Source organism: Dermacentor andersoni, chromosome 7, assembly GCF_023375885.2.
Source record: "Dermacentor andersoni chromosome 7, qqDerAnde1_hic_scaffold, whole genome shotgun sequence".
Classification (NCBI taxonomy): Eukaryota; Metazoa; Arthropoda; class Arachnida; order Ixodida; family Ixodidae; genus Dermacentor; species Dermacentor andersoni.
In genome coordinates, this window is record NC_092820.1 from 127,554,483 (window position 1) to 127,574,435 (window position 19,953).

The 19,953-nt window shown below is 44.3% G+C and overlaps 2 protein-coding genes across 4 annotated transcripts in view; one reads left to right on the top strand and one right to left on the bottom strand.

The window, feature by feature from the left end:
- Window positions 1-19,953, bottom strand: part of LOC126534541 (uncharacterized) — an 88,491-nt gene that overhangs the window by 17,027 nt on the left and 51,511 nt on the right. The window lies entirely within an intron of this gene.
- LOC126533846 (uncharacterized) lies at window positions 1,972-16,057 on the top strand. The gene is made up of 5 exons (XM_050181045.3): window positions 1,972-2,276; window positions 6,638-6,745; window positions 7,528-7,545; window positions 10,717-10,818; window positions 15,683-16,057. The coding sequence occupies exons 1-5, from the start codon at window positions 2,177-2,179 to the stop codon at window positions 15,919-15,921; spliced, it is 567 nt and encodes a 188-aa protein (XP_050037002.1). The 5' UTR covers window positions 1,972-2,176; the 3' UTR covers window positions 15,922-16,057.

Consider the following 19,953-nt stretch of genomic DNA (forward strand, 5'->3'; position numbering starts at 1 on the left):
GCTTCCGGTGCGTGCAGTAGGGAAAGGCATGGCCTTCGAGATTGGTTTTAATTTGTCTTCCAGGGGTGGCATGTAGGATGTGCGTCACAAAGGCACATTTGGGTTTGAAGTCGTGGGCCCCGGCCAAGCCGTTCACTGATGGGCCTATAGGTCGGACCTTCGAAAACATGCGGGCGCTCTCCATAGATCCGAGGTATCCTGTGTAAGGCTAAAGTGACAAGTTGAAAAATTTTGCATCAGAACGGCAAGTTGGGCCAGTTGGTTGGGATTCATGGTAAGGTTTGTAACACCGCACCCAAGACAAGGACAACAGAAGCACGCGCCGTGTCGTTGTTTTATTACTTCTGTTGTCCTTATCTTGGGTGCGCTGTTACAAACCTTAACTTGGAAAATTTTGCTGTAATTATTTTAGCAAATAGTAAGTAAATAAAACAGGGTTCTAATTATTCTTTGTTTGCGACGCTGTCTTCTTTGACGGCTTCGTCAGAATTGGAACGAGATTTAAGAATAGCCGCAGTTCCTTTCGCCGTCTACTTTGCCGTCTACGGCGAGTATTGGAACACAGCCATATATACCACGCATTAATAGTACTCTCGATGAGCCAATGAGTGAACTTGACGTTTTTGAGGAACCTTTACTGTGACAACGGGGTCCAAACAAGAAAAAAAAAATACCTTGAAATACGTATACCGTCACACTGACGTGGCGGAGCAGAAGCTTAAGGAACGAAATTAGAAAAAAAAATGAACTCCGGTCTTTTTCTCCTAATTATCAGCATATTAGAGCGAAAGTAAAGGAAATGGCTTTTCAAAACAATCCTCTCAGTCTAAACTGACTCGACGTATCCCATTAGTATTCCTGATTGAAGTTCGCCTAGGACTCGATCCCGCGCACCTTATACATGACGGTTTCCGGAACATTTCGGTGCGTGCTACACGCGCTAAAACGCGGTAGACGCCCTCCTCCTCCTCCTCCTCCTCGTCGTCGTCGCGAGATTAGAATACGCGTTTGCACGGGTTGGCAGAGCGTGATTTCGCGTGAGCCTTGACCGGATACCTTGGCTTACGGCAAGGTTCTCCAAGCGGCGTTCGAACAGGCAAAGGCCTTCGTCTTTTCTCCTTTACTTATATAACTGTTATTTCTTTTTTCCCCCCTCCTGTTCATCGTCTAAATAAGATTGTGCATCACCAGCCGCGGCGGCTTTGTTGCTGCACGCGGCGTTGCTCTGCCTTGTCCGAGGTCCTAGGTTCGAAACCCGACGGCGGCGGCCGCAGTTATTTAACGGGAGGGCGGAGTGCGAGAACGCTGTACTTTATACCGCGGTTTGATTGCGCACTTAAAAAGAAAAAAACAAGATGGTCCAAAGTAACCCGAATTCCCCCACTACGGTGTGCCTCGTAGCCCATATGCACGCACTGTACAGCCTCGCAACGTTATAAAGTCCACAATTGATTAATTCAAAACAGTACATCGATGCGGACGCTTCACAAGGTGTATGGCGAGGCCAGACCGTTCGCGGGACTTATTATGCCCACAAGGCGTGTGCCCTATCAAAGTACCTAAGACATCCGGCATACAAGACATCGCGAAGCTTTTTGATTGCGTCTCGGTTTTCTACGATAATGTAGCGTTGTGTAGCGCGCGTGCCCGCACCGCTTTCCTTTCCTTTTTTTTTTATTCATTCTCTCTCACTCAATTTCACGTGATTTATTTTCGTTTTCGCTCTGGCGCTGCGATCGTTCCTCAGATGAGCGATCGCAGCGCCAGAGCTTTCCCTAGTAACTTCTGTAGGAAACTCTAAGAAGTACACCGTGGCCTCAGAGATCGCACCGGCGCAGGTTCCATCTCGGAGGCCGCGAGTACATTACACCTTTGGCGAATGGCAAACGCTGTAGCTTCCACAGCTCTGCGCGGTTCTAACTAGGCGGCACGCAGAACGCGAGGTACGCACGTTCGTGAGAGGGACGTGAATTCGCGATAGTTGGCTTCAACGCGCGCATGCCCGTAAGAGAGGAGGAGGGCGCATGTCGACCTCTCGACGACGCGCTCGCGGAGAGAGTAACCAGTCCACCCAGTCATTATTGAGCGGACAACGCGGTTCTTCTCCGACGACTGCCGCGGACTTTACGGAACCTTCGCCGCGCCGACGGAACTTCTTCGACGACCGCCGAGCGATATGGACGCGTCGTCAGCGGCGAAAAGATTGCTCGTTTTGGCCACGTGCGCTTTGGTTCTTTCGTGCGTTGGCGCAGCAGCAACAGCAGCAGCAGCTAATGGTGAGTTGGAATGACTGACGAGAGTAGAGGGAGTACTTATTTAAAAAAAAAAAATTACGCAGAAACTCCTCTGGAAGTTGTCTTAAGTATGCGCAAGCGTTGTGCCACTTGCTCATCTCTACGGAGCCCGGTCTCATTATCGATGCTACGAAACTTTATCCGGACAGCACAAACGACAGCGCTGCGGCGACACGAACTGCTGCGGACGGCGGCACAAGGTGCGCTGATAACGTTCCGATCATTATAAGCCGTTATCGCTCTCTATAGCGCCTTATCCATCCGCGTTGACAGATTATTAACCCTGATCAAATGTACATCGGCGGCGGCTGCGCATATGGCGCGGCCGCGCGGACCGTATCCCGAAGGCGATCTGCGATGGCGCGGACGGAGTGTGCCGACTGCTGATAGCTGCGTGCGCTGTGTTTTCACCGCTTCGCCTTGGAGTGGCGCGGGCCCGTATCCTGAAAGCGATCTGCGAAAGGGACAGGGCGCGGCTTGTGCTGAGGGCTACGTGAGCGCCGTGTTCTTGCCGCTTCGTTTGCGTAGCGGCGACAGGCAGCATGAAGGTAAAGTATTTCGCTGCTGCGGACTTTATCTTGGAAGCGATATTCCCACGGGACGGACTGAAACGGTCGGACGGACATTTTTCTCATTGGGTAAATATAGGAATGCTCACCCATTCAAAATTGTCATCTGATTACGAGGCCTCCTGTGGTGCCAATCTCCAAAATAATTTCGATCACTTGGGTTTCTTTAACGCGCGTAGAAACTTACGTGCACGGCCGTTCATACACTTCGCCCCCATCGAAGTGAGGTCGCCGTAGGGCGGGATCGAACACGCGACCTCGAGCTCCGCATGCCAAACGCCATAGCCACTGGATTACCGCGGTGGTTTATACCTTCTTTTTCCATAGGACTTGGGCGAGTTGTTAGCGGGGGTCACCCACACGACCGAGCTTGTTAGCAGTTGCGTTACTCGAAATAAAAACACAATCCCACATCTCGTGCGTATCCTGATATAGGATTTCATTGAAACAATTCACAAAAACTTTGCCTAGCATAGATTCCGAATAGTGCTTTGAATCTGCCGTAATTTATTTTTTATCCGATGGCAATAAACCGGACACTGCTGGAACTTCGGGGGTGATGTAAACTTGGTGGGTGGGCTGGCTCGTGTCGAGGTCAGCAGGCCGCGCGACAGGAAGAGTATACAGTACCATCGCATTAGAAGTAAAGGGGTAAGTTGGCCCTAATTTTGGGCTCATAAATCTGTTCTGTTCCTCTTGGTACGACATAAAAAAACAAAAGACGTAAAAGGAAACACGCCGGAGGCGCAATCTTTCATAAACGCTACGAGTGGTCGACCCTTCGTGCTATTTCTGGTAATTTATTCTTACGGCAAACATATAAGCTCTTTGAGCAGCAACGAAGGTTGTACCAGATAACAGTCAATTTCGAAAAAAAGAATTAGCGTCTGACATAATCTCTGCGTTTATCGCTCAGAGCTTGATGCACCTATGTGAACTGAATAATAAATGCGTACACTGTTCGCGCAGAGACCAACACGCACGTAATAAAGAGTGCGTTGTAGCAGACACCTTCTAGAAGCTGGGTGCAATAATTATTGCAATGTCCATCATGCGGCCACCACGGCGTCAAGATCGGTTTGAGAGTCTCGTCTACCGCAGCGCTATATAGCTGCGTTTTGTGGTGCTTTCGCATCATTGCAGAGCGATCTCGGCAGTCAAATAACACAACGTATCCCAGACTGCGCAATCTATGGATGATATAGCATGGGGTCACCTAGAATAACAACTGTTCAAACTCGACGAAACCGAGCTTCTTTGCTGCTTATATACGCGGTACTTAACAGTCTCTCGAGGCAGTTTTCCTACAGCCAGAATGACGCCCAAGCTCCGTTTGCCTGAGCAGAGACCATGCACTTGTGTGCACCCTGGGTGTTATTAATAAATTCGAGGGTGACAAATAGTGTTTTGCAATAGTGTTTTGCATAAAAGAGCGTTCTTGAAATGGAAGTGGCAAAGCCAGTGTCAAGCAGACACGATTAACTGTTTTGTGATCTTATTATTATTACATAATTATGCGAATTTCCTCGACCACATAATCTGTTAGTGAGCTGCCGTGGTTGTACGTAGCCTTCATGTACTATATCATGTATGTATATGGGAATTTCTTTTAACGTGTAAACAAGTTTTCGTTGGTGGTATAAGTGAGGGTGTTCGTAAAGCGCATGGACACGGACATTTCTGTGAACACTTGCCGCGCTCAGTTCACAGTTCTCGTATGTTGTTTGTCGGTGATACTGTGCTGTCATCGTGACCCACAAAATTGGCACCGCCATTTGTTGGAATACACTTCTAAACACGCCCAACCGTCTCTAGAGGCAAAGTTCAGCGGCCAAAGTCGTGTACTATAATTTATGTTTGCCTCAAGAACAATTTTGTACTTGTAGCCGCCGCGGTTTTCACGTATGTGAGGCTGGCTGCAAGTACACAAGCTTTATCACGTACAACGCCGTAGTATTCTTGAACTGACAGTTATCAATATGTTCCTTATGGTCAACACCATTGACTGTTCTTGTTCAAATCGAGTGTGTTGCGTTCGCAGTACGGCAAAATCATTGCATGAATCAGTAGAGATATAGTTATACTATACTAGTGTGCCTTTCTTTAAAAAGACTTTCTTCATCACTCCTGTTCACAGTCGATGTATAGCTGAAGTTCGTGGACAGCGTTTTTTTGTCATCAGGCGTGAATTTTCCTGGCAATAAAGGCAGTCACGTACGGCCGCTTTATCCCAACACTTTGATGGAGCGGCAGTGGTAACCTTAGTTGTGTGTCTCTTCTGAGGAGTAATGATTTTTTGAACTTTCGCTTTCTTTCCCTACCTCATGTGTCTCATCCAGTGGAGTGGGCCGACAGTGAATAAGATGCAATGAAAACTGGGACCATATATGGTCCCAGTGCAGTATGCTGAAGTCTAATCATCTGATATGTAGAGAGAGAGAAGGGAGGAAGGAAAGGCAGGACGTTAAGTAGGCTTTGTCCAGTTTGCTACCCTGCACCGGCGGAGGATGATGGGGGAGTGAAAGAAAGAGAGAGATGACGCACGAGTCTTGATCGCACTTTCACGTGCACTAATCCAGGTGCGGCACTTCTAAAGACGGGCCCTCAAGCCTGTTGTCTTCAGTCCCTGTAAAGGGCTTGAGTGGTTTTCAGGGCTGATCAGATGTGAGGCCAGGCTCACCATACTTTTTCTTCGTTAAATGGCCTATCGCCCAGTGTACTCAAGGAACGCTGAAGAGACTGGCGTTGTTTATGGAAGCGAGAACAGTGGCAAGGGAGATGATCGATGGTCTACTCACACTTGCACTTAGAGCACATGGGTGAGTCAACCATTACAATGCGATAATAATACGTGTTAGTGAAGGCCCACTGCCGACACAGCAGTGTTGAGTCACGACGTGAAGGGTTTGTTGGTAATTGCAGTCATAGTGATGGGTCAGGGCTGCGTCATCGACAATTACAGCTCTGCGGAGTATTTCAGTGACTCAATTACTGAAATACTGAGTCTTTCAGTTATTGGATATTTCAGCGACTGTGTGAATTTTTCTCAGTTCCTTTTTCTTCTTTCTCCTTTTCTTCCCTTTACCCCTTTCCCCAGCACAGGGTAGCCAGCCGGTACTTACACTGGCTAAACTCCCTGCCTTTTCTCGCCGTTTGTCTGTCTGTCTCTCTCTCTCTCTCTCTCTCGACATGCAAGGTGGATGCTATGCTATTCAGCAGCCACCAAAGTTTCTCAAATCAGGTTTAGGTTCCTGACTGAGTTATTCCTCAGAATTTTGTAGATCGCAGCGCGAGCAAAACACATAAAACATTTCATTCACGGCGCCATGATTTTTATCTTAAATCTTCTACTACTGCAAAAAGAAAAAGTTTGTGCTCACTATCTGAAACTGGTGTCACTTCACTGGCGCTTCCCTTTACGGAAGGCGCAGTGGAGCCTGTGTAATGCCTTTACAGGCCCTACGTACGCTGAATGCTGAGAAACATTTTGCCAGAAATTTTGATGCCAGAAATTTTGACGCAGACGCGTATGTTCCCACCCGCGCACAGTCACACCCGCGCGTATACTTAGAATTAACCGCCCGAAGTGCTGAAGCACGACACCCAACTTCGATATCGCCGCCATGCTCGGACGGTCGCGCGAAAATGCCTTTTTTGTTTACCTCGATATCAATAAACGGGGCACTTCCGGATCCTAGCGTAAAGATGTGGATCAAAAAGACGTGGGCTGTATCCGCATAATTTTTCTTTAATTATTGTTTTCTTTCTCTGCAGAAACTGGTGTCCACGCCAAGCCGCTGTGCAAGGAGGTTGCCTTCGGCTGTCCAATCGGTTACGAGTGCAGGACGCCCAAGGAAGGTTGCCAGAGCCACTGTGAATGCTGTGAGCCTTACTTTGCAAAACTAATCTAGCAGCTCACCTAGCAGGACCTTCGAGATCGGTGTGTGATGCGCCGCATAATTTCGGAGGCCGTGCATATAGAACGGAGATTCCTACAAGAGTTACTAAACCTCTGGCGCTATTGTGCCTGCGGGAGCTGAAAGTAGGGTGGTTAAGCGGCCATATGTGCATGGCGAATTTGCTTGTACTTCGCCCTTCTGGTTTTGAAGGGCTTTGTGACTTTCCAAATGAATAATTTTCAACAAAATATTGCTTTTGGAGGTAACAATTAGCAGTGATTATGCGTGTGCACTGTGAATCGTTGCCTTCTGCGAGTAGAAGGAACAGGATTGCTTTAAAATTTAGGTAAGGATAAAGGCAGAAAAACGGTAATAAATAGAGCGACACCAAAATCTGAAGCCACAAGCACGATCAGGCCAGACAAGTTCCCACATAAGTTTGTGCCATTTGTGCCAAAGATGGGTAGAATTAATATATATATATATATATATATATATATATATATATATATATATATATATATATATATATATATATATATATATATGTGTGTGTGTGTGTGTGTGTGTGTGTGTGTGTATGTGCGTGTGTGTGTGCGTGTGTGTGTGCGTGTGCGTGTGCGTGTGTGCGCGTGCGCGTGTGTGTGTGTGAGTGTATTAATTTTGCTTTAATATAATTTTACTTTAATTTTAATTTTATTATATACGTATCTATGTATGTTTCCTCATAAATATTGTTTTTTTTTGTCACTTTCCTCTTTGCAGATGACCCGGTAGCCAATGGTGAGTAAAATTTTGCTTAAAGAGACTCTCAACACTGACCAGTATGTGTTGCAAGACGCTAATGGAAATGAACTGATCACGATTTATACCGACAGGATCTAGCATGCTGTTCGTGATTTAAGTAGGAATTATAGTATTAAATTGGCAAAGGACAAAAATCAGTAAGTGGCATGGCCTGGCGGTGAAATATTAGTACTTCAGATGTATTCTATGGCATTACTGCACGTAAGACGACTCTTTTTAAGTACAGCATAATTATTGCCCTAAAATTGCAGTTGGCATATTATTCCCACTGGCGCTTTATTCTATGCTTCGGAAATCAAAAGCGCGCGCATGGTTATGGCAACACGTTGAACTGCGTATCACGTGTAAAAGCGTCGTTTCGTTTTCGATCCGATCGGTTTCGTTTTGACCGGTTAAATGCCAAAGCAGTTGGACAGGAACCACACGAAAGCACGTAGCTGTTATCGCAGAAATACTTTAACCCTTCGGCAAACATGAATCGCAGGCACATCAACTTGACAAAGAAAGTATTACTCACTCAGAGTTACGGCTGAATTTATCGTCTCGCTTCCACTAATGCCGGCGTATAATCACTATCGCACTCACCTATCAGTGTTTTCAGCATGTTTCCAGGGAACGACTACGAGCTCACTGCAGACGAAAAAAATTCTGATCAAGAATGCTCCACGTCATTTTCCGCGTTAGCACTTCATGTTTAGACACTCTGACCGGTAAGCTTTCCACTGCACAAAAAGAAAAAAGGAAAAAAAGAATGGGCACCATGAAAATTGGTCGTCAGTCCCTTTAAGGCTTACAACGTGCCGAACGAAACATTTTCTCTTCTCCGATCCTTGCTAATAAATAAAGGCTTTCGAGTTGTCACATTCTAAAATCTAATCAAATATGCGGAAATATTCAGTTCCCGATAGCCAGTACAATAGAGAAAACGAAGAATGAACACACTAGTTCAGTGCGAGCACAGTAGAGCGAATAGCAAAATTTTCAGAAATATGGTATATTCGGAAAGTTTCCGCTTCTAACATTCAATCTAATGCCGAACATTTCTTACTTGATATTTCATAGTATTATTTGATATATTCTAATACTTCAAATTTGAGGCGGCCTTTGCTGCTTCTCTCTCTCTCTCTCTCCGTTTTTTTCTCGGTCGATAGGCGGTATAGTCGACGTTCTTATCCGGTTTTATAATAGCCCGCAGACGAATATTCCAAAACTTTCAACTTTAACTATCGAAGGGAATGCAGAAACAGTAACATAGACTCGAGTGTTAATCTAAATTTTGCATATTCGCACATACTTACCATTGAAGGGATACTAAGCAGACGAAAAAAAGATTAGGTTAAGCTGTATTAATGAATTGCGTTTCTGCAATAGCGAAGCTGCCACTCTTAAATTACATTGTGGAATTTAACGACTCGAAACTGCATAGGCAGTTATGAGTTTATGAATAATTTACCGACATAAACTTAATCAGTGCTGCTTTCTAAGTGTCCCTCCAGTGCTTCCGTAACGGCAAGCCGTCTTGCACAGTAACGGTTGTGGCCTGAAACACTATGGCGCGTGCCCATTAAGGGGGACTGGCCAAGTATCGGTTCGCAAATGCATTATTATTGTATCGCAAATGCACTTCCTGAGGTTAAGCAAAGGAAGAAAAAAAAAGCGTGATTGGAGCAGTCATGCGCGGATCAAATAACTTGCTGTGTTGAAATGAAATGTATAAAGAAGACCACCTGAAAGAGATAAGGAAACAAAATTACGCGGATCCCAATCAGCCAGATGCTGGAATGCCTGTGAAGCTTTCGGGAATCGGTTAAGTGACATAAAAGTAAATGCCGTATTTATCGTCATCCTGTATGCAACGTGTAAGGTTATTCAATTTTCCATGTTTGTGGGCCGCACAAGTCGCAACGTTATTAAACATACAACGTTTATTTTTGATGCGCCACACCAGTTCTCAATGTATGCCTAATATAAAGAGTGTGGTTTATTCGAATTCCCACTGTGAGAGGTCGACAATTTTACGTCACCAGGATGATCGGCGATGTTCGATGTTTCTCGGGAAAAGAATGGCGAGGAGAGGTGTACGGGAGACTGAATTACGGCACCACGAAATGCCGTGTTAAAGTTGACTGCCAGTCGCCCGTTTTTTATTCTTACGTTTTAGGCCTAATGGAAACCGAGGCACGCTCACGTGGCCTCGCGCTCACGTGCTCTCGCATGCGCTGCGTTACGTGCACACATCCTAAAGTCGTCCTAAAGAGTGACTCGGTGTTCAGGCGCGAGAAGTGTATACGTGCAATCATGGCCAAATAATTAGAGTACATCGCCCGTTTAACGTTACGCGTACCCGTACTATAGCTACCCGAAATCCAGAGTTATGAAACGTCCGTCGTTCGAGGACAAAATACGGCGAACAAATTGGTTGGATACACGCTTCATCAAGGCTTTTCAACTCTTAGAATGCATTCGGTATGAACGTTGAGCACTTCACAAAAGCTCAGCTCACAGTTATAGTTCTCTTTTTCTTTTTCCGATCTTCAATTTGGTGTTTCATTATATGCCATACATTTACCGCATCTTTAAATCAACAGTAGTATACCTTGTCGATCTGAGCCAAATTTTGGTATTTCTTAACACATGTTATTTGTAATATGTTGTTTTAAATATTTTGTTGCTTGTAATATTGCTTTGTTCTTGTGTAATATTTGTTTCGTATTGCTGGACTAGTTACTGTGGTCATTCGGTGGCCGAGGGCGCCTCAACCTGCGTTCATGCAACTTTTGCCTCTGCCACCTCCATTTCCATTGATTGAAAATAAATAAATAAATAAATAAATAAATAAATAAATAAATAAGTTTAACGAAAAAGCAGAAAAGAAAAGCACCGAGCTGTTATGCTAGCAGACCGAGGTTCGATCGCGCCATCGAACACCTAATAATTCTTTCTTTTTAAAAAAAGATTACTCGTGTATGAGCTATTCGGCAAGACCTCAGCAGCAGCAGCCACGGTCAACAAATTCCAGGGGTGTTCGCTAAAAAAAACAAAAAGAAAAGCTTCGATCTGAGGAAAACGAATGGAATGACCACAATCTCAACAACCCTTCACGCGTCCATCCCGCGTATTCCTTCACTTCGCCTCCCTCGCGCGCAGCGTCTCTGCCGCAGGGCTGTCCCATCCGCGTCAAGCCATGCGAGGAAGGACACTTCTGCAAGCCGGACAAGATCGGTGACTGCCACGCTTGCAACTGCGACAGTGAGTATACGACACACGCGCATTACATGGCCCAGCCTTAGAGGAAACGCCTAACCGGTAATAAGGAATAAGGGGTGTTCGAATGTTGAAATTTCCTAATCGAATCGACCACGTATATTCGTGAAAAAAAAAAAAAAACGACCCGCGAATATCAAATCGAATACCGAATGTTTTCACCTCTCTAAACAAAGTAAACATGTCTGCTGTGTGACTTCGCGCTGCCATTCTGGTAAACTGGAAAGAAAAGAGAAAGCTCATTCGCATTGTTTGATACACGTAATGCGCCGTTAAGAACCGGACTTTTTGGTAAACCGAGGAGCTTGTGAATGAGAAATAACGGAAATGTGAGCGTGTAGCTACGCACCATCAGAATGGCAGCGACTAAACACAGTAACGACACGTCGTCATACTTCGCTTTGGCGCTGTGTTCGTCGAAGGGGCAAACTATTAATGCAGGCATCGCACGTTGCCTTAAAGACATGCGAACTTGAGATTGCCCAAATAATTAATTTCGTTTGCTGCGTAAAACGGGAAACAAATTTGTAAACTTCCTAAAGGTGAGGCGCCCTTATTGATTGACTGGAAATTATTCAGCAACCGTTAATTACTCTGCGTTTTTTTTTTAAATATTGAAACCAATATAACCGGAATGATTGCTTACTTTTGTCGGAAAGAAACGGTTGTTATGATCGACTTGACGTAGTGAACGAGGGATCGGGAAAAGGATAATTTATTATATAAGAAGCTGTATTATTATCACGCATGTTTCTATTGTATGTCTCTTGTTTCGATGTAGTGAGTTACTGGTGTAGTCTTGGTGTACTGTTATTGTCGTATACTGTTGTTATTGTATGCCGCAGTTATGTAGTTATGCGCAATATCATTATTTTATTATTCATTACTGTGATTATTGTATGTTCATTTTCTCTCTCAGTAGTGTGAACGATTTGCTGTGTGTGTGGACCGCAATGTTTTAGCATTATATGTAACTACTGCGAGTGTCTTGTTGTGAGTTGTCGTTCTTACCATGATCCCCCCCCCCCCTTTTTTTTAACAGCATGCTTGCCATTCATGCATCACTTTGTTGTACCGCCCTACTAAAACCACCTTTGGCGATTGCAGTACCTATAAATCTCAAAATACTATTATAGGTTATATTACATTTACTGTGTCAAATCTATAGCCCAGACAGACATGATCTAGTCTGTTAAGGCCTGATGCTTTGCACACGGTAAGGAGAAAAAGAAAAGAAGAAAAGAATAGTGATGAAATAGCATGATGAGAAAAGGAGGAAGTTGCAGCCGTGTTGATACTATGCGGTGCCTAGAACTTAGCGCAGAAGTATTAGACGAGGAATTAAAATGAAATTCCAGTAGTTACGAGGAGTTGCAGTCATCCGTACGGGTTCTCGCAGAACTGATTTGCCGTTTCCAGTGTCCCTCTGCTTAGACTTGTAGATTAATTCGGCCTCGCTACAGGATCTGCTAGCCTCCCGGTTTAGCTCCGATGGTAGATCAAACGCCATGTAAATGGCGGTGATCCGGGTTCGATCTGCGCCCTACTGAATGGATTATTCTTCGACTGGGCGAAGCTTACTTTCCGAGGAAACTGCATGGGCCTATTTCGTAACTTCGGGCTGCCGTCGGGTGTATGAGGATTTTCATTCTCAACATTCCTCCGCCTTGCGAATTCCGGCACAACTTACTTGCCAGTTAGAAAAATAGAAGTAACTTAAAGCACATTGAAGAAGCATATAGGAAGTCAAGAACAGATGCCAGAATTCTTATCCACATATGGTACGCTGAATGGAAAGGCTCTAAAATACTGGGAAAAAAGATATATGGAATACGGCAACGAAGTTGTTAAAGATGGTGGAGTTAGAGACGGAGTTCTCTTATAATTTCTAACGGCTTAGGCGACTAAATATTAGGTAGTAGCGTGTTCTAGAAGGCAACGGATGAAAAACGGACTCTCCGGCTTCATTAATTCGTGCATATCTCAGGCAAAATGAAATTATGGGTTAATGCTAATCAAGAAACTTGGATATTTTGCACTGCAAATGAAAGTGAATTGGACGTAGATCAAACATACAGCATCGGCACGTTACCATATCTCAGCGAGAATGCTAAAGGCAGAACCTTAATCGCGCGTTCCCTTCAACAGCGGACCGTACCATGCATGCTTTCTCTGGATGCATCCGTCTTACCAGGAAACAAAAAAATATATGTGCGTCATATGATTAAACCTGTGTCTTGCGCATACTTTCTACACAGCCAATTTCGCAAAATGTCGCCTCCGTGTCAAGCTGACCGAGCATTCGACAAACATAATTTGTGGTACAGTGAAGTCCGGTTTATCACGTCCGGTTTTCTTTTTCTTTTCTTTCTCTCTATTTTTTCTCTTTCCTTTACTTCTCTATACATGCAGTGAGGGGTTCTGAGGAGATCGCAAGCATTGCGGTCTTCGTGACCTTGTCGCGGAGGAAAAAACAGAAGAGTGGCTGTACGTTTAATCGTGACCAAGAAACGTGACGGTTATATCCCTGCATTTTTTTTTTTCGTTCGCTCCTTGTCATTGCGGTCGAGGCCTTCATTACACAGCTGGGGGTCGAGGTCGCCACTGGACGGGGATGCGTATGTTGGGGTGCGCGGAGACAGCAATTTGTGACGGGGAGGCTAACTGTTTATTCAGCTGGACATACGCGACTCGATGGCGCATACATTTTTGTGAAAGGAGGACGGAAGCAAATGTGTAGAGAGCAACAACGGTGCTGGCACATGCGCTAATCGAGCAAGAATGAACGGAGCTTTTCGTCGGAACTGGAGCCGTCGAATCAAGTGTACGATGAACCACATTTAGTGCCAATTCACGGTATTAGATATAGCGTCACTTATTCCGGTGTTGCTTCACGTTGCAACTGCAGCAATGTTGGCTTCCGACAAGCAGCGTATAGAAAAGCAACGTAAGGGTGGAGCACTCGGGATGGAAGTGCATTAGTTGACACACAGGTTAACTGATAACTGTCCTCTTTTGGTAACGATATTTTCCCATTTTTTCAGCTGAAAGAAGTCTGAGAAGGGACAGAAATACCGTGACACACATGACAATACGGAAGCACGAATTAGATGGACACAGTTGCACACGGTGCTATGCAGTCATTATTCTTCAGATGTGCGATAGTCTGTTAAAGAATCGTTGAAGTGCTCTCTAGCTCTCGAAGCTTTGTGATGCACCGCTGTTGTTGGCTAAGCACCTATAGCATCTTCGGCCACGGACAGTGTATGCAAATATTTGGAATATTAACTGATCGGATCGAATATGGCAATAAATAACAAAGTTTAAAAGCATTCTATTAGACATTTAAAATGTCTGCACAACATTAAAAATCATGGTTGTGTATCGCAGCCCCTATGTATATGTAGTATACCTCCTATATAGTCACGAGTCACCACACACTGTCAATAAATGTGTCAGAGTCATACAATTTTATTCCAAGTTACTGCAGACTCTTGAAACAACACAAATGTAAGGGTACGATGCTGTATGTATTTTCCAGCGAGTTCTCGTAATTGTACAGAGCAATTCAGTGCCTTCGTTTATGTATTGCACTTTAGTAACTCTGTAAAACAAGATCCTGAATCCGATCAAACTTAGTCTTAGTGTATACTGTCAGTAATGTAGCGCTTCTTCAGGAAAGACAGTCAAATAACCTTCACAAACCACTTGTACAAGTTATTTACTGACTTCTCGTAGAGCGAGGAAAAAAAGGACTACTACTTCACCACTGCTTATAGAGAATGCAGCACGTCGAACGTAACATCAAACACGGTAGTAAAGTGTTCACGTGTAGCAATGCTCTGCCCTCTGGTGTGAACTATACACAGTAAGCAGAGGCACCTAATGATCCGCACCTCAGTTACCGTTGTTTTTAAATGGGAAACACTTCGTAGCGAAAATTTGCCACTTTAACAGTATCTATCTATCTATCTATCTATCTATCTATCTATCTATCTATCTATCTATCTATCTATCTATCTATCTATCTATCTATCTATCTATCTATCTATCTATCTATCTATCTATCTATCTATCTATCTATCTATCTATCTATCTATCTATCTATCTATCTATCTATCTATCTATCTATCTATCTATCTATCTATCTATCTATCTATCTATCTATCTATCTATCTATCTATCTATCTATCTATCTATCTATCTATCTATCTATCTATCTATCTATCTATCTATCTATCTATCTATCTATCTATCTATCTATCTATCTATCTATCTATCTATCTATCTATCTATCTATCTATCTATCTATCTATCAGCCTACGTCTTGGTCCTCTCATGGTCGCTTCCGTTAACTTGGTATGTGTCAAAATTAGCATAGTATGACGAGAGTGTATGACGAACATAAATGATCGGTCATGACGTGTGTCATGTAGGTCATGAAACAGCCGCCAACGTCTTGGTGCTCTCATGGCCGCTGCGTTAACTCGGTATGTACCACAATTGGCATACTATGACAAGGGTGTATGCCGAACATAAATGATAGGTAATGACATGAATGTCATGGCATGCTTGTCATGCAGGTCATGAAACAGCCGCCTACGCCTTGGTGCTGTCACGGTCGTTTCGTTAACTTGGTAGGCTCCCCGCACGCTGCTTCGCGTAACATCGCTTCCCGCAGGGTATGGAATCTGCCGGGTTCTTGAATTATTATTTGCCGCTGCTGGACGTGGACGGCGTTGGCAAAAAGAATGCGGGTCCACAAACGTGGACGCCGTGACTGAAGCGTCCGTACACGACGCACAACCACCGGCACTGACACCGAACCCTCGACCTCGTCGACTCGCAGCGCCCTGCTCTCAGGCGACGGGCCGTTTCTCGTGCAAGCCCAAGGCGAACCAGGCCTGCACCCGAAGGATGGCCCGCGGAAGCTGTCCCGTCTGCCAGTGCGAGGAGTGCCCGCCCAGGGTGTGTCCACGTGACTGCTACGTCATTCAGCTGGACGCCGGCTGCAAGGAGGTCTGCATCTGCACCGGCAAGGACGGCGTGCCGTTTGCCCTTCTCAACAGTGCCACCTACTCGTATTAATAAAAGACGGAATAAAAAGGAAAAAAAAAGGCTGCAGACACTATGCGACCTTGTACAATCGCATAACAATTTCTCGTGAATTAGTTTCTTTCAAGCTGTTGCTTTATTGTAATTAAACCAGAAACTTTGAAAAGTTGCCTGTGTCCGACTCGGCCGTTTACTCCTCCGTTTAAGTGTTACCCGCGTATAGCTCTTCCGAGCACTTCATTAGGCAATTTTTAGCGAAATCATACTTTATAACGCTCTGGCACGCTTGCCTCAGTAATTGACTACAAAGGCCGTAAGTAACCCACACGTTTTGAATCTTGCCTACACAACATGTATAACATGCCCTATTTCCGCGAAATACAGACGACATGATTCGTCTGGGTCTCCGACGACAGCGCGGGCGCCTAAAATTGCGAATCGAAATGGCGAGAAAACGAGTTTACATTACAGTTATTTACAGACCTCATAATACAGAAACGTCTAAAATTTCGTGACAAATTACCCTTAATATGCCCCTCATTCACGCTGAATGTGAACTTGGTGTCGCATAAAATTCACATAAATTCACAGAATTACAGGATATTCAGAAACATAGCGGATAACGGCCGTACAACGCTTTCGGTCGAGACACTTGCTTAAGGAATTTTCCGCGAAGCCCGTAATTAAGTGACGCTTTTGAAACGTCGCTGGCATGTCACTCATGAGATGCCTCTTGTTCTGAAATTTCAACTTTGTAGTACGTCGAGTTCTTTCGGTACGTAGGACAACCTACGTGATTCGTAGAATACGCTTCTAATGCTCTGGAACACATGAACAAGTAATTTTCTGCGAAGGCTCGCCATTAATCTACACAACTTAAACTTTGAGCGTAAGTCATCCACTACATGCGCCCTCTTTTTCGACCAAATATAAACGAGATGTATCGTTCACCGATGAGGCTCGGAAAGCCCACCATGCGCACGCGTATTATACATCAAAATACGGAAAGAATGATTACTCAGTCGTTCTTTCCAAAGCTCACATCCTTATCGTATGCACACCTAAAACTTTCTGTGCATGTTACCCATAGCATGGCCTCCATTTCATGTGCATGTTAAACTGCTGTCAATTTGGTTCTGCCAGGAGAGTGGGGTAACTAAGCTTCTTTTTATATATAAAGGGTGTCCCAGCTGACTTTAGTCAGACTTGAAAAATATTCGAATGCCACGTAGCTTGACAGAACCAAGATAATGTTGTTTGCCATCGCTCGCTGATACTCAATGCTTTCACGCTCAGGAAAAACGTTTTTATGTAGCACCTATCGAGCAAACAGAAAGGTGTGTCGGGAGTTTTCCGTGTTGTTCTGCAATTTTCTTGCTGACACTTTTGAGTTAATTAGAATGTTTGAGATGTTGATGAATTAAGACTAATTATCTAATTAGCCGGAATGAAAAGAAGATACACTGAGCATCTCTAAGCGACGTCAAACAACATAAAATTGGTCATGCCCAGCTACGTGGCATTCGCATATCTTTAAACTATGGATAAAGTTAGCTGGGACACCCTGTATACCGTTTGTCCGCGTGTTTTATACGCCGTATATAGCGAGCTATGCTAGCCAAGCTGTACAAAGAAAAAATTATTATAAAATCGTGGTGCAAGATGCGGTTGTAAGAACTGCTGTGTTCGGTTGTCAGACCTGTGGCGACTGAACACTTAAGGCCTTATAATGGTATCCTGCACCGTGCTTTTTAATCTTTGTTTTGTTTGCACAGCTTGGCTAACGTTAGTTGGGATACCCTACCTAGGGTGCTTTATTTTTCTTAGCTGCACCAAATTTTTAAGAATTGCCTGTTGCAGATAGCTCAATTCTAACGCATGATTTAAATTACTCATTGAGGTCGCCATTACTTCTACAAGAAATCAAATGGCTTAAGAGGAAGCTTTAGCTCGGGTGCTCCTATCTAAATACATGTAAAAGGAGAATTCGTTTTCCTCGGCAACCACTGCACCAAATTTGACGGGGTTTGCTGCATTTAAAAGAAAAGCTTAAAATCTAGTGACTGCTGGTTTCGAATTTTCGATTTAGGTCGTTAAATTGTTATAAAAATTTGGCAAAAATCGCAAATTTTCAGAAAACGAAACTATCAAGTTTACAACTCCGTAACTCAGCAAGAAAAAACGATATCGCAATTCTGTGAATTGTACCTGATAGCACATCTAAAGCGGACAAAATTGATATGTTACACATGAACCTCAAAAAATGGAGTAATGTGTAATTACAGCTTTTGCAGAACCTTTGTAAACAACGTAACAAAATCACGTAAGATGTAAACTGACGTATCAAATTTGTCCGCTTTGAAAAGTCTAATGGATGCCGTTTACAGAATCGCGATATATGTTCTTGATGCAGAGCTATTAGCTTGTAAACTTCGTGCTTCTATTTTTTTCAAACGTCTGAATTTTTGAAAATCCTTTTAACAAAATTCAAGCCATAAATCAAAATTCCGCTTCCAACAGTCACTAGAATTTAACTTTCTCTCTCGAATGCAACAAATTTCATTAAAATCGGTCCAGGGGTTATCTCAGAAAAACGTTTTTGCGTTTTTACATGTATTTGAATAGGCCGCGTCGGAGTTGGGCCCGAGCTAAAGCTTCCTCTTAATTGAATAATAAACATAATTACGCTGATTACATTTTAAAATAATTACTTCGCGGCACATATTTCACTCTACGAATTTTAACCGGTGAGTTCTCAAAGTGAAGCCAGTGGAGCCCTGAACATGGGGCCCCACCCATCAAGCTCCTAATCCCCTATCCCCTTCTCCCTAATTCAATAAAGTTATTCTCTCTCTCTCTCTCTCTCTCTCTCTCAAGGTGCGTATCCACTTGTAACGAATTATCAGGACTGCATCAGGTTCGAGATATCAATTTTCAATGTGTCCGACGAAATGCGTTGGCGTCCCAGTTCCTTTTAACGAAAACGCGGTTGTATGCATTGAAGCACAAAAGTAACTAGAACACACAAGGAATACAAAGATGTGCCCTTAACTTTGGTGGATGTTGAACGCTTCGTTTCTGTTGCAAACCAATTCTCAGTAAAAAATGCGCAACATGAAACCCGAAAATCGTGTGATAATGCTTCTTTGTCGCTGCTTTCAAAACATTTTCTCGTATAATTCAGATACACCACATTTCAGATAATCTCCTAACCTGCGCAACTCGCCTGATTTCGTTTTATAGAGCAAAAACAGAGAATCGGGTTTAGTGGGCTGTGTATACATACAAACTCATCATTTATCTCAGTTGCACAACAGAAGTTGAAGTGTTTTTAAATTATTTGAGCCTATATATATATATGCACCAAGAACGACATTTGCGCAAATGTATGGCTTAAATGACAGCTTTAGCGTCTATTACAGGCGCCTATAACATGTTTAGTGCCTATAGACATCGGGGTCTCAAATCATAACAGTCATAACAGGAAAGCGAAGCGCGTATCTTAAGAATCAGTGATAGCTTTGTTCCGCATTCACAAATGCAAGTTCTTAAACGTGCAATATTTTTCATCAACTACACTTCCGCTCGAAAGGCCAACCAGTGGCGGCGATAGCCAGCACGCGACGCCTGTGCTGCTGCGTAGCGTAAACAGCACCCCGGAGGCTGCCAGGCGTCATACGCATATCCGACGCGACGGTGAGTGCGTGCGTAACGAAACCGCATCGTTAAAGCTCCGGCGGCATCGCGAGCGCGTGCGGTGTTATGTTTGTGCCTTGGGATTTGCCTGAAGGGAGGCCAGTGCTGTGGTTTGTCGACCGTGGAGGCAGCATTCATCCCCACATGGTGCCCGCTTCGGGCACATGACGACTAAGTGCACGGCTTGGGTGTCCTCGCGGCTGCACGGCGTCAACGACGGAAGCGGCCGCCGGCTCACGGACTGCTATTCGGCCCCTCCTCGTGCGGGCAGCAATGCACCCTCCCCCCCTCCTTTGTGCGGCGGCGCCCAGGGGCAACCCTTTTACCGACCACCCAAGGACTATGTTTCGACACCTTGCCTTGCAGATT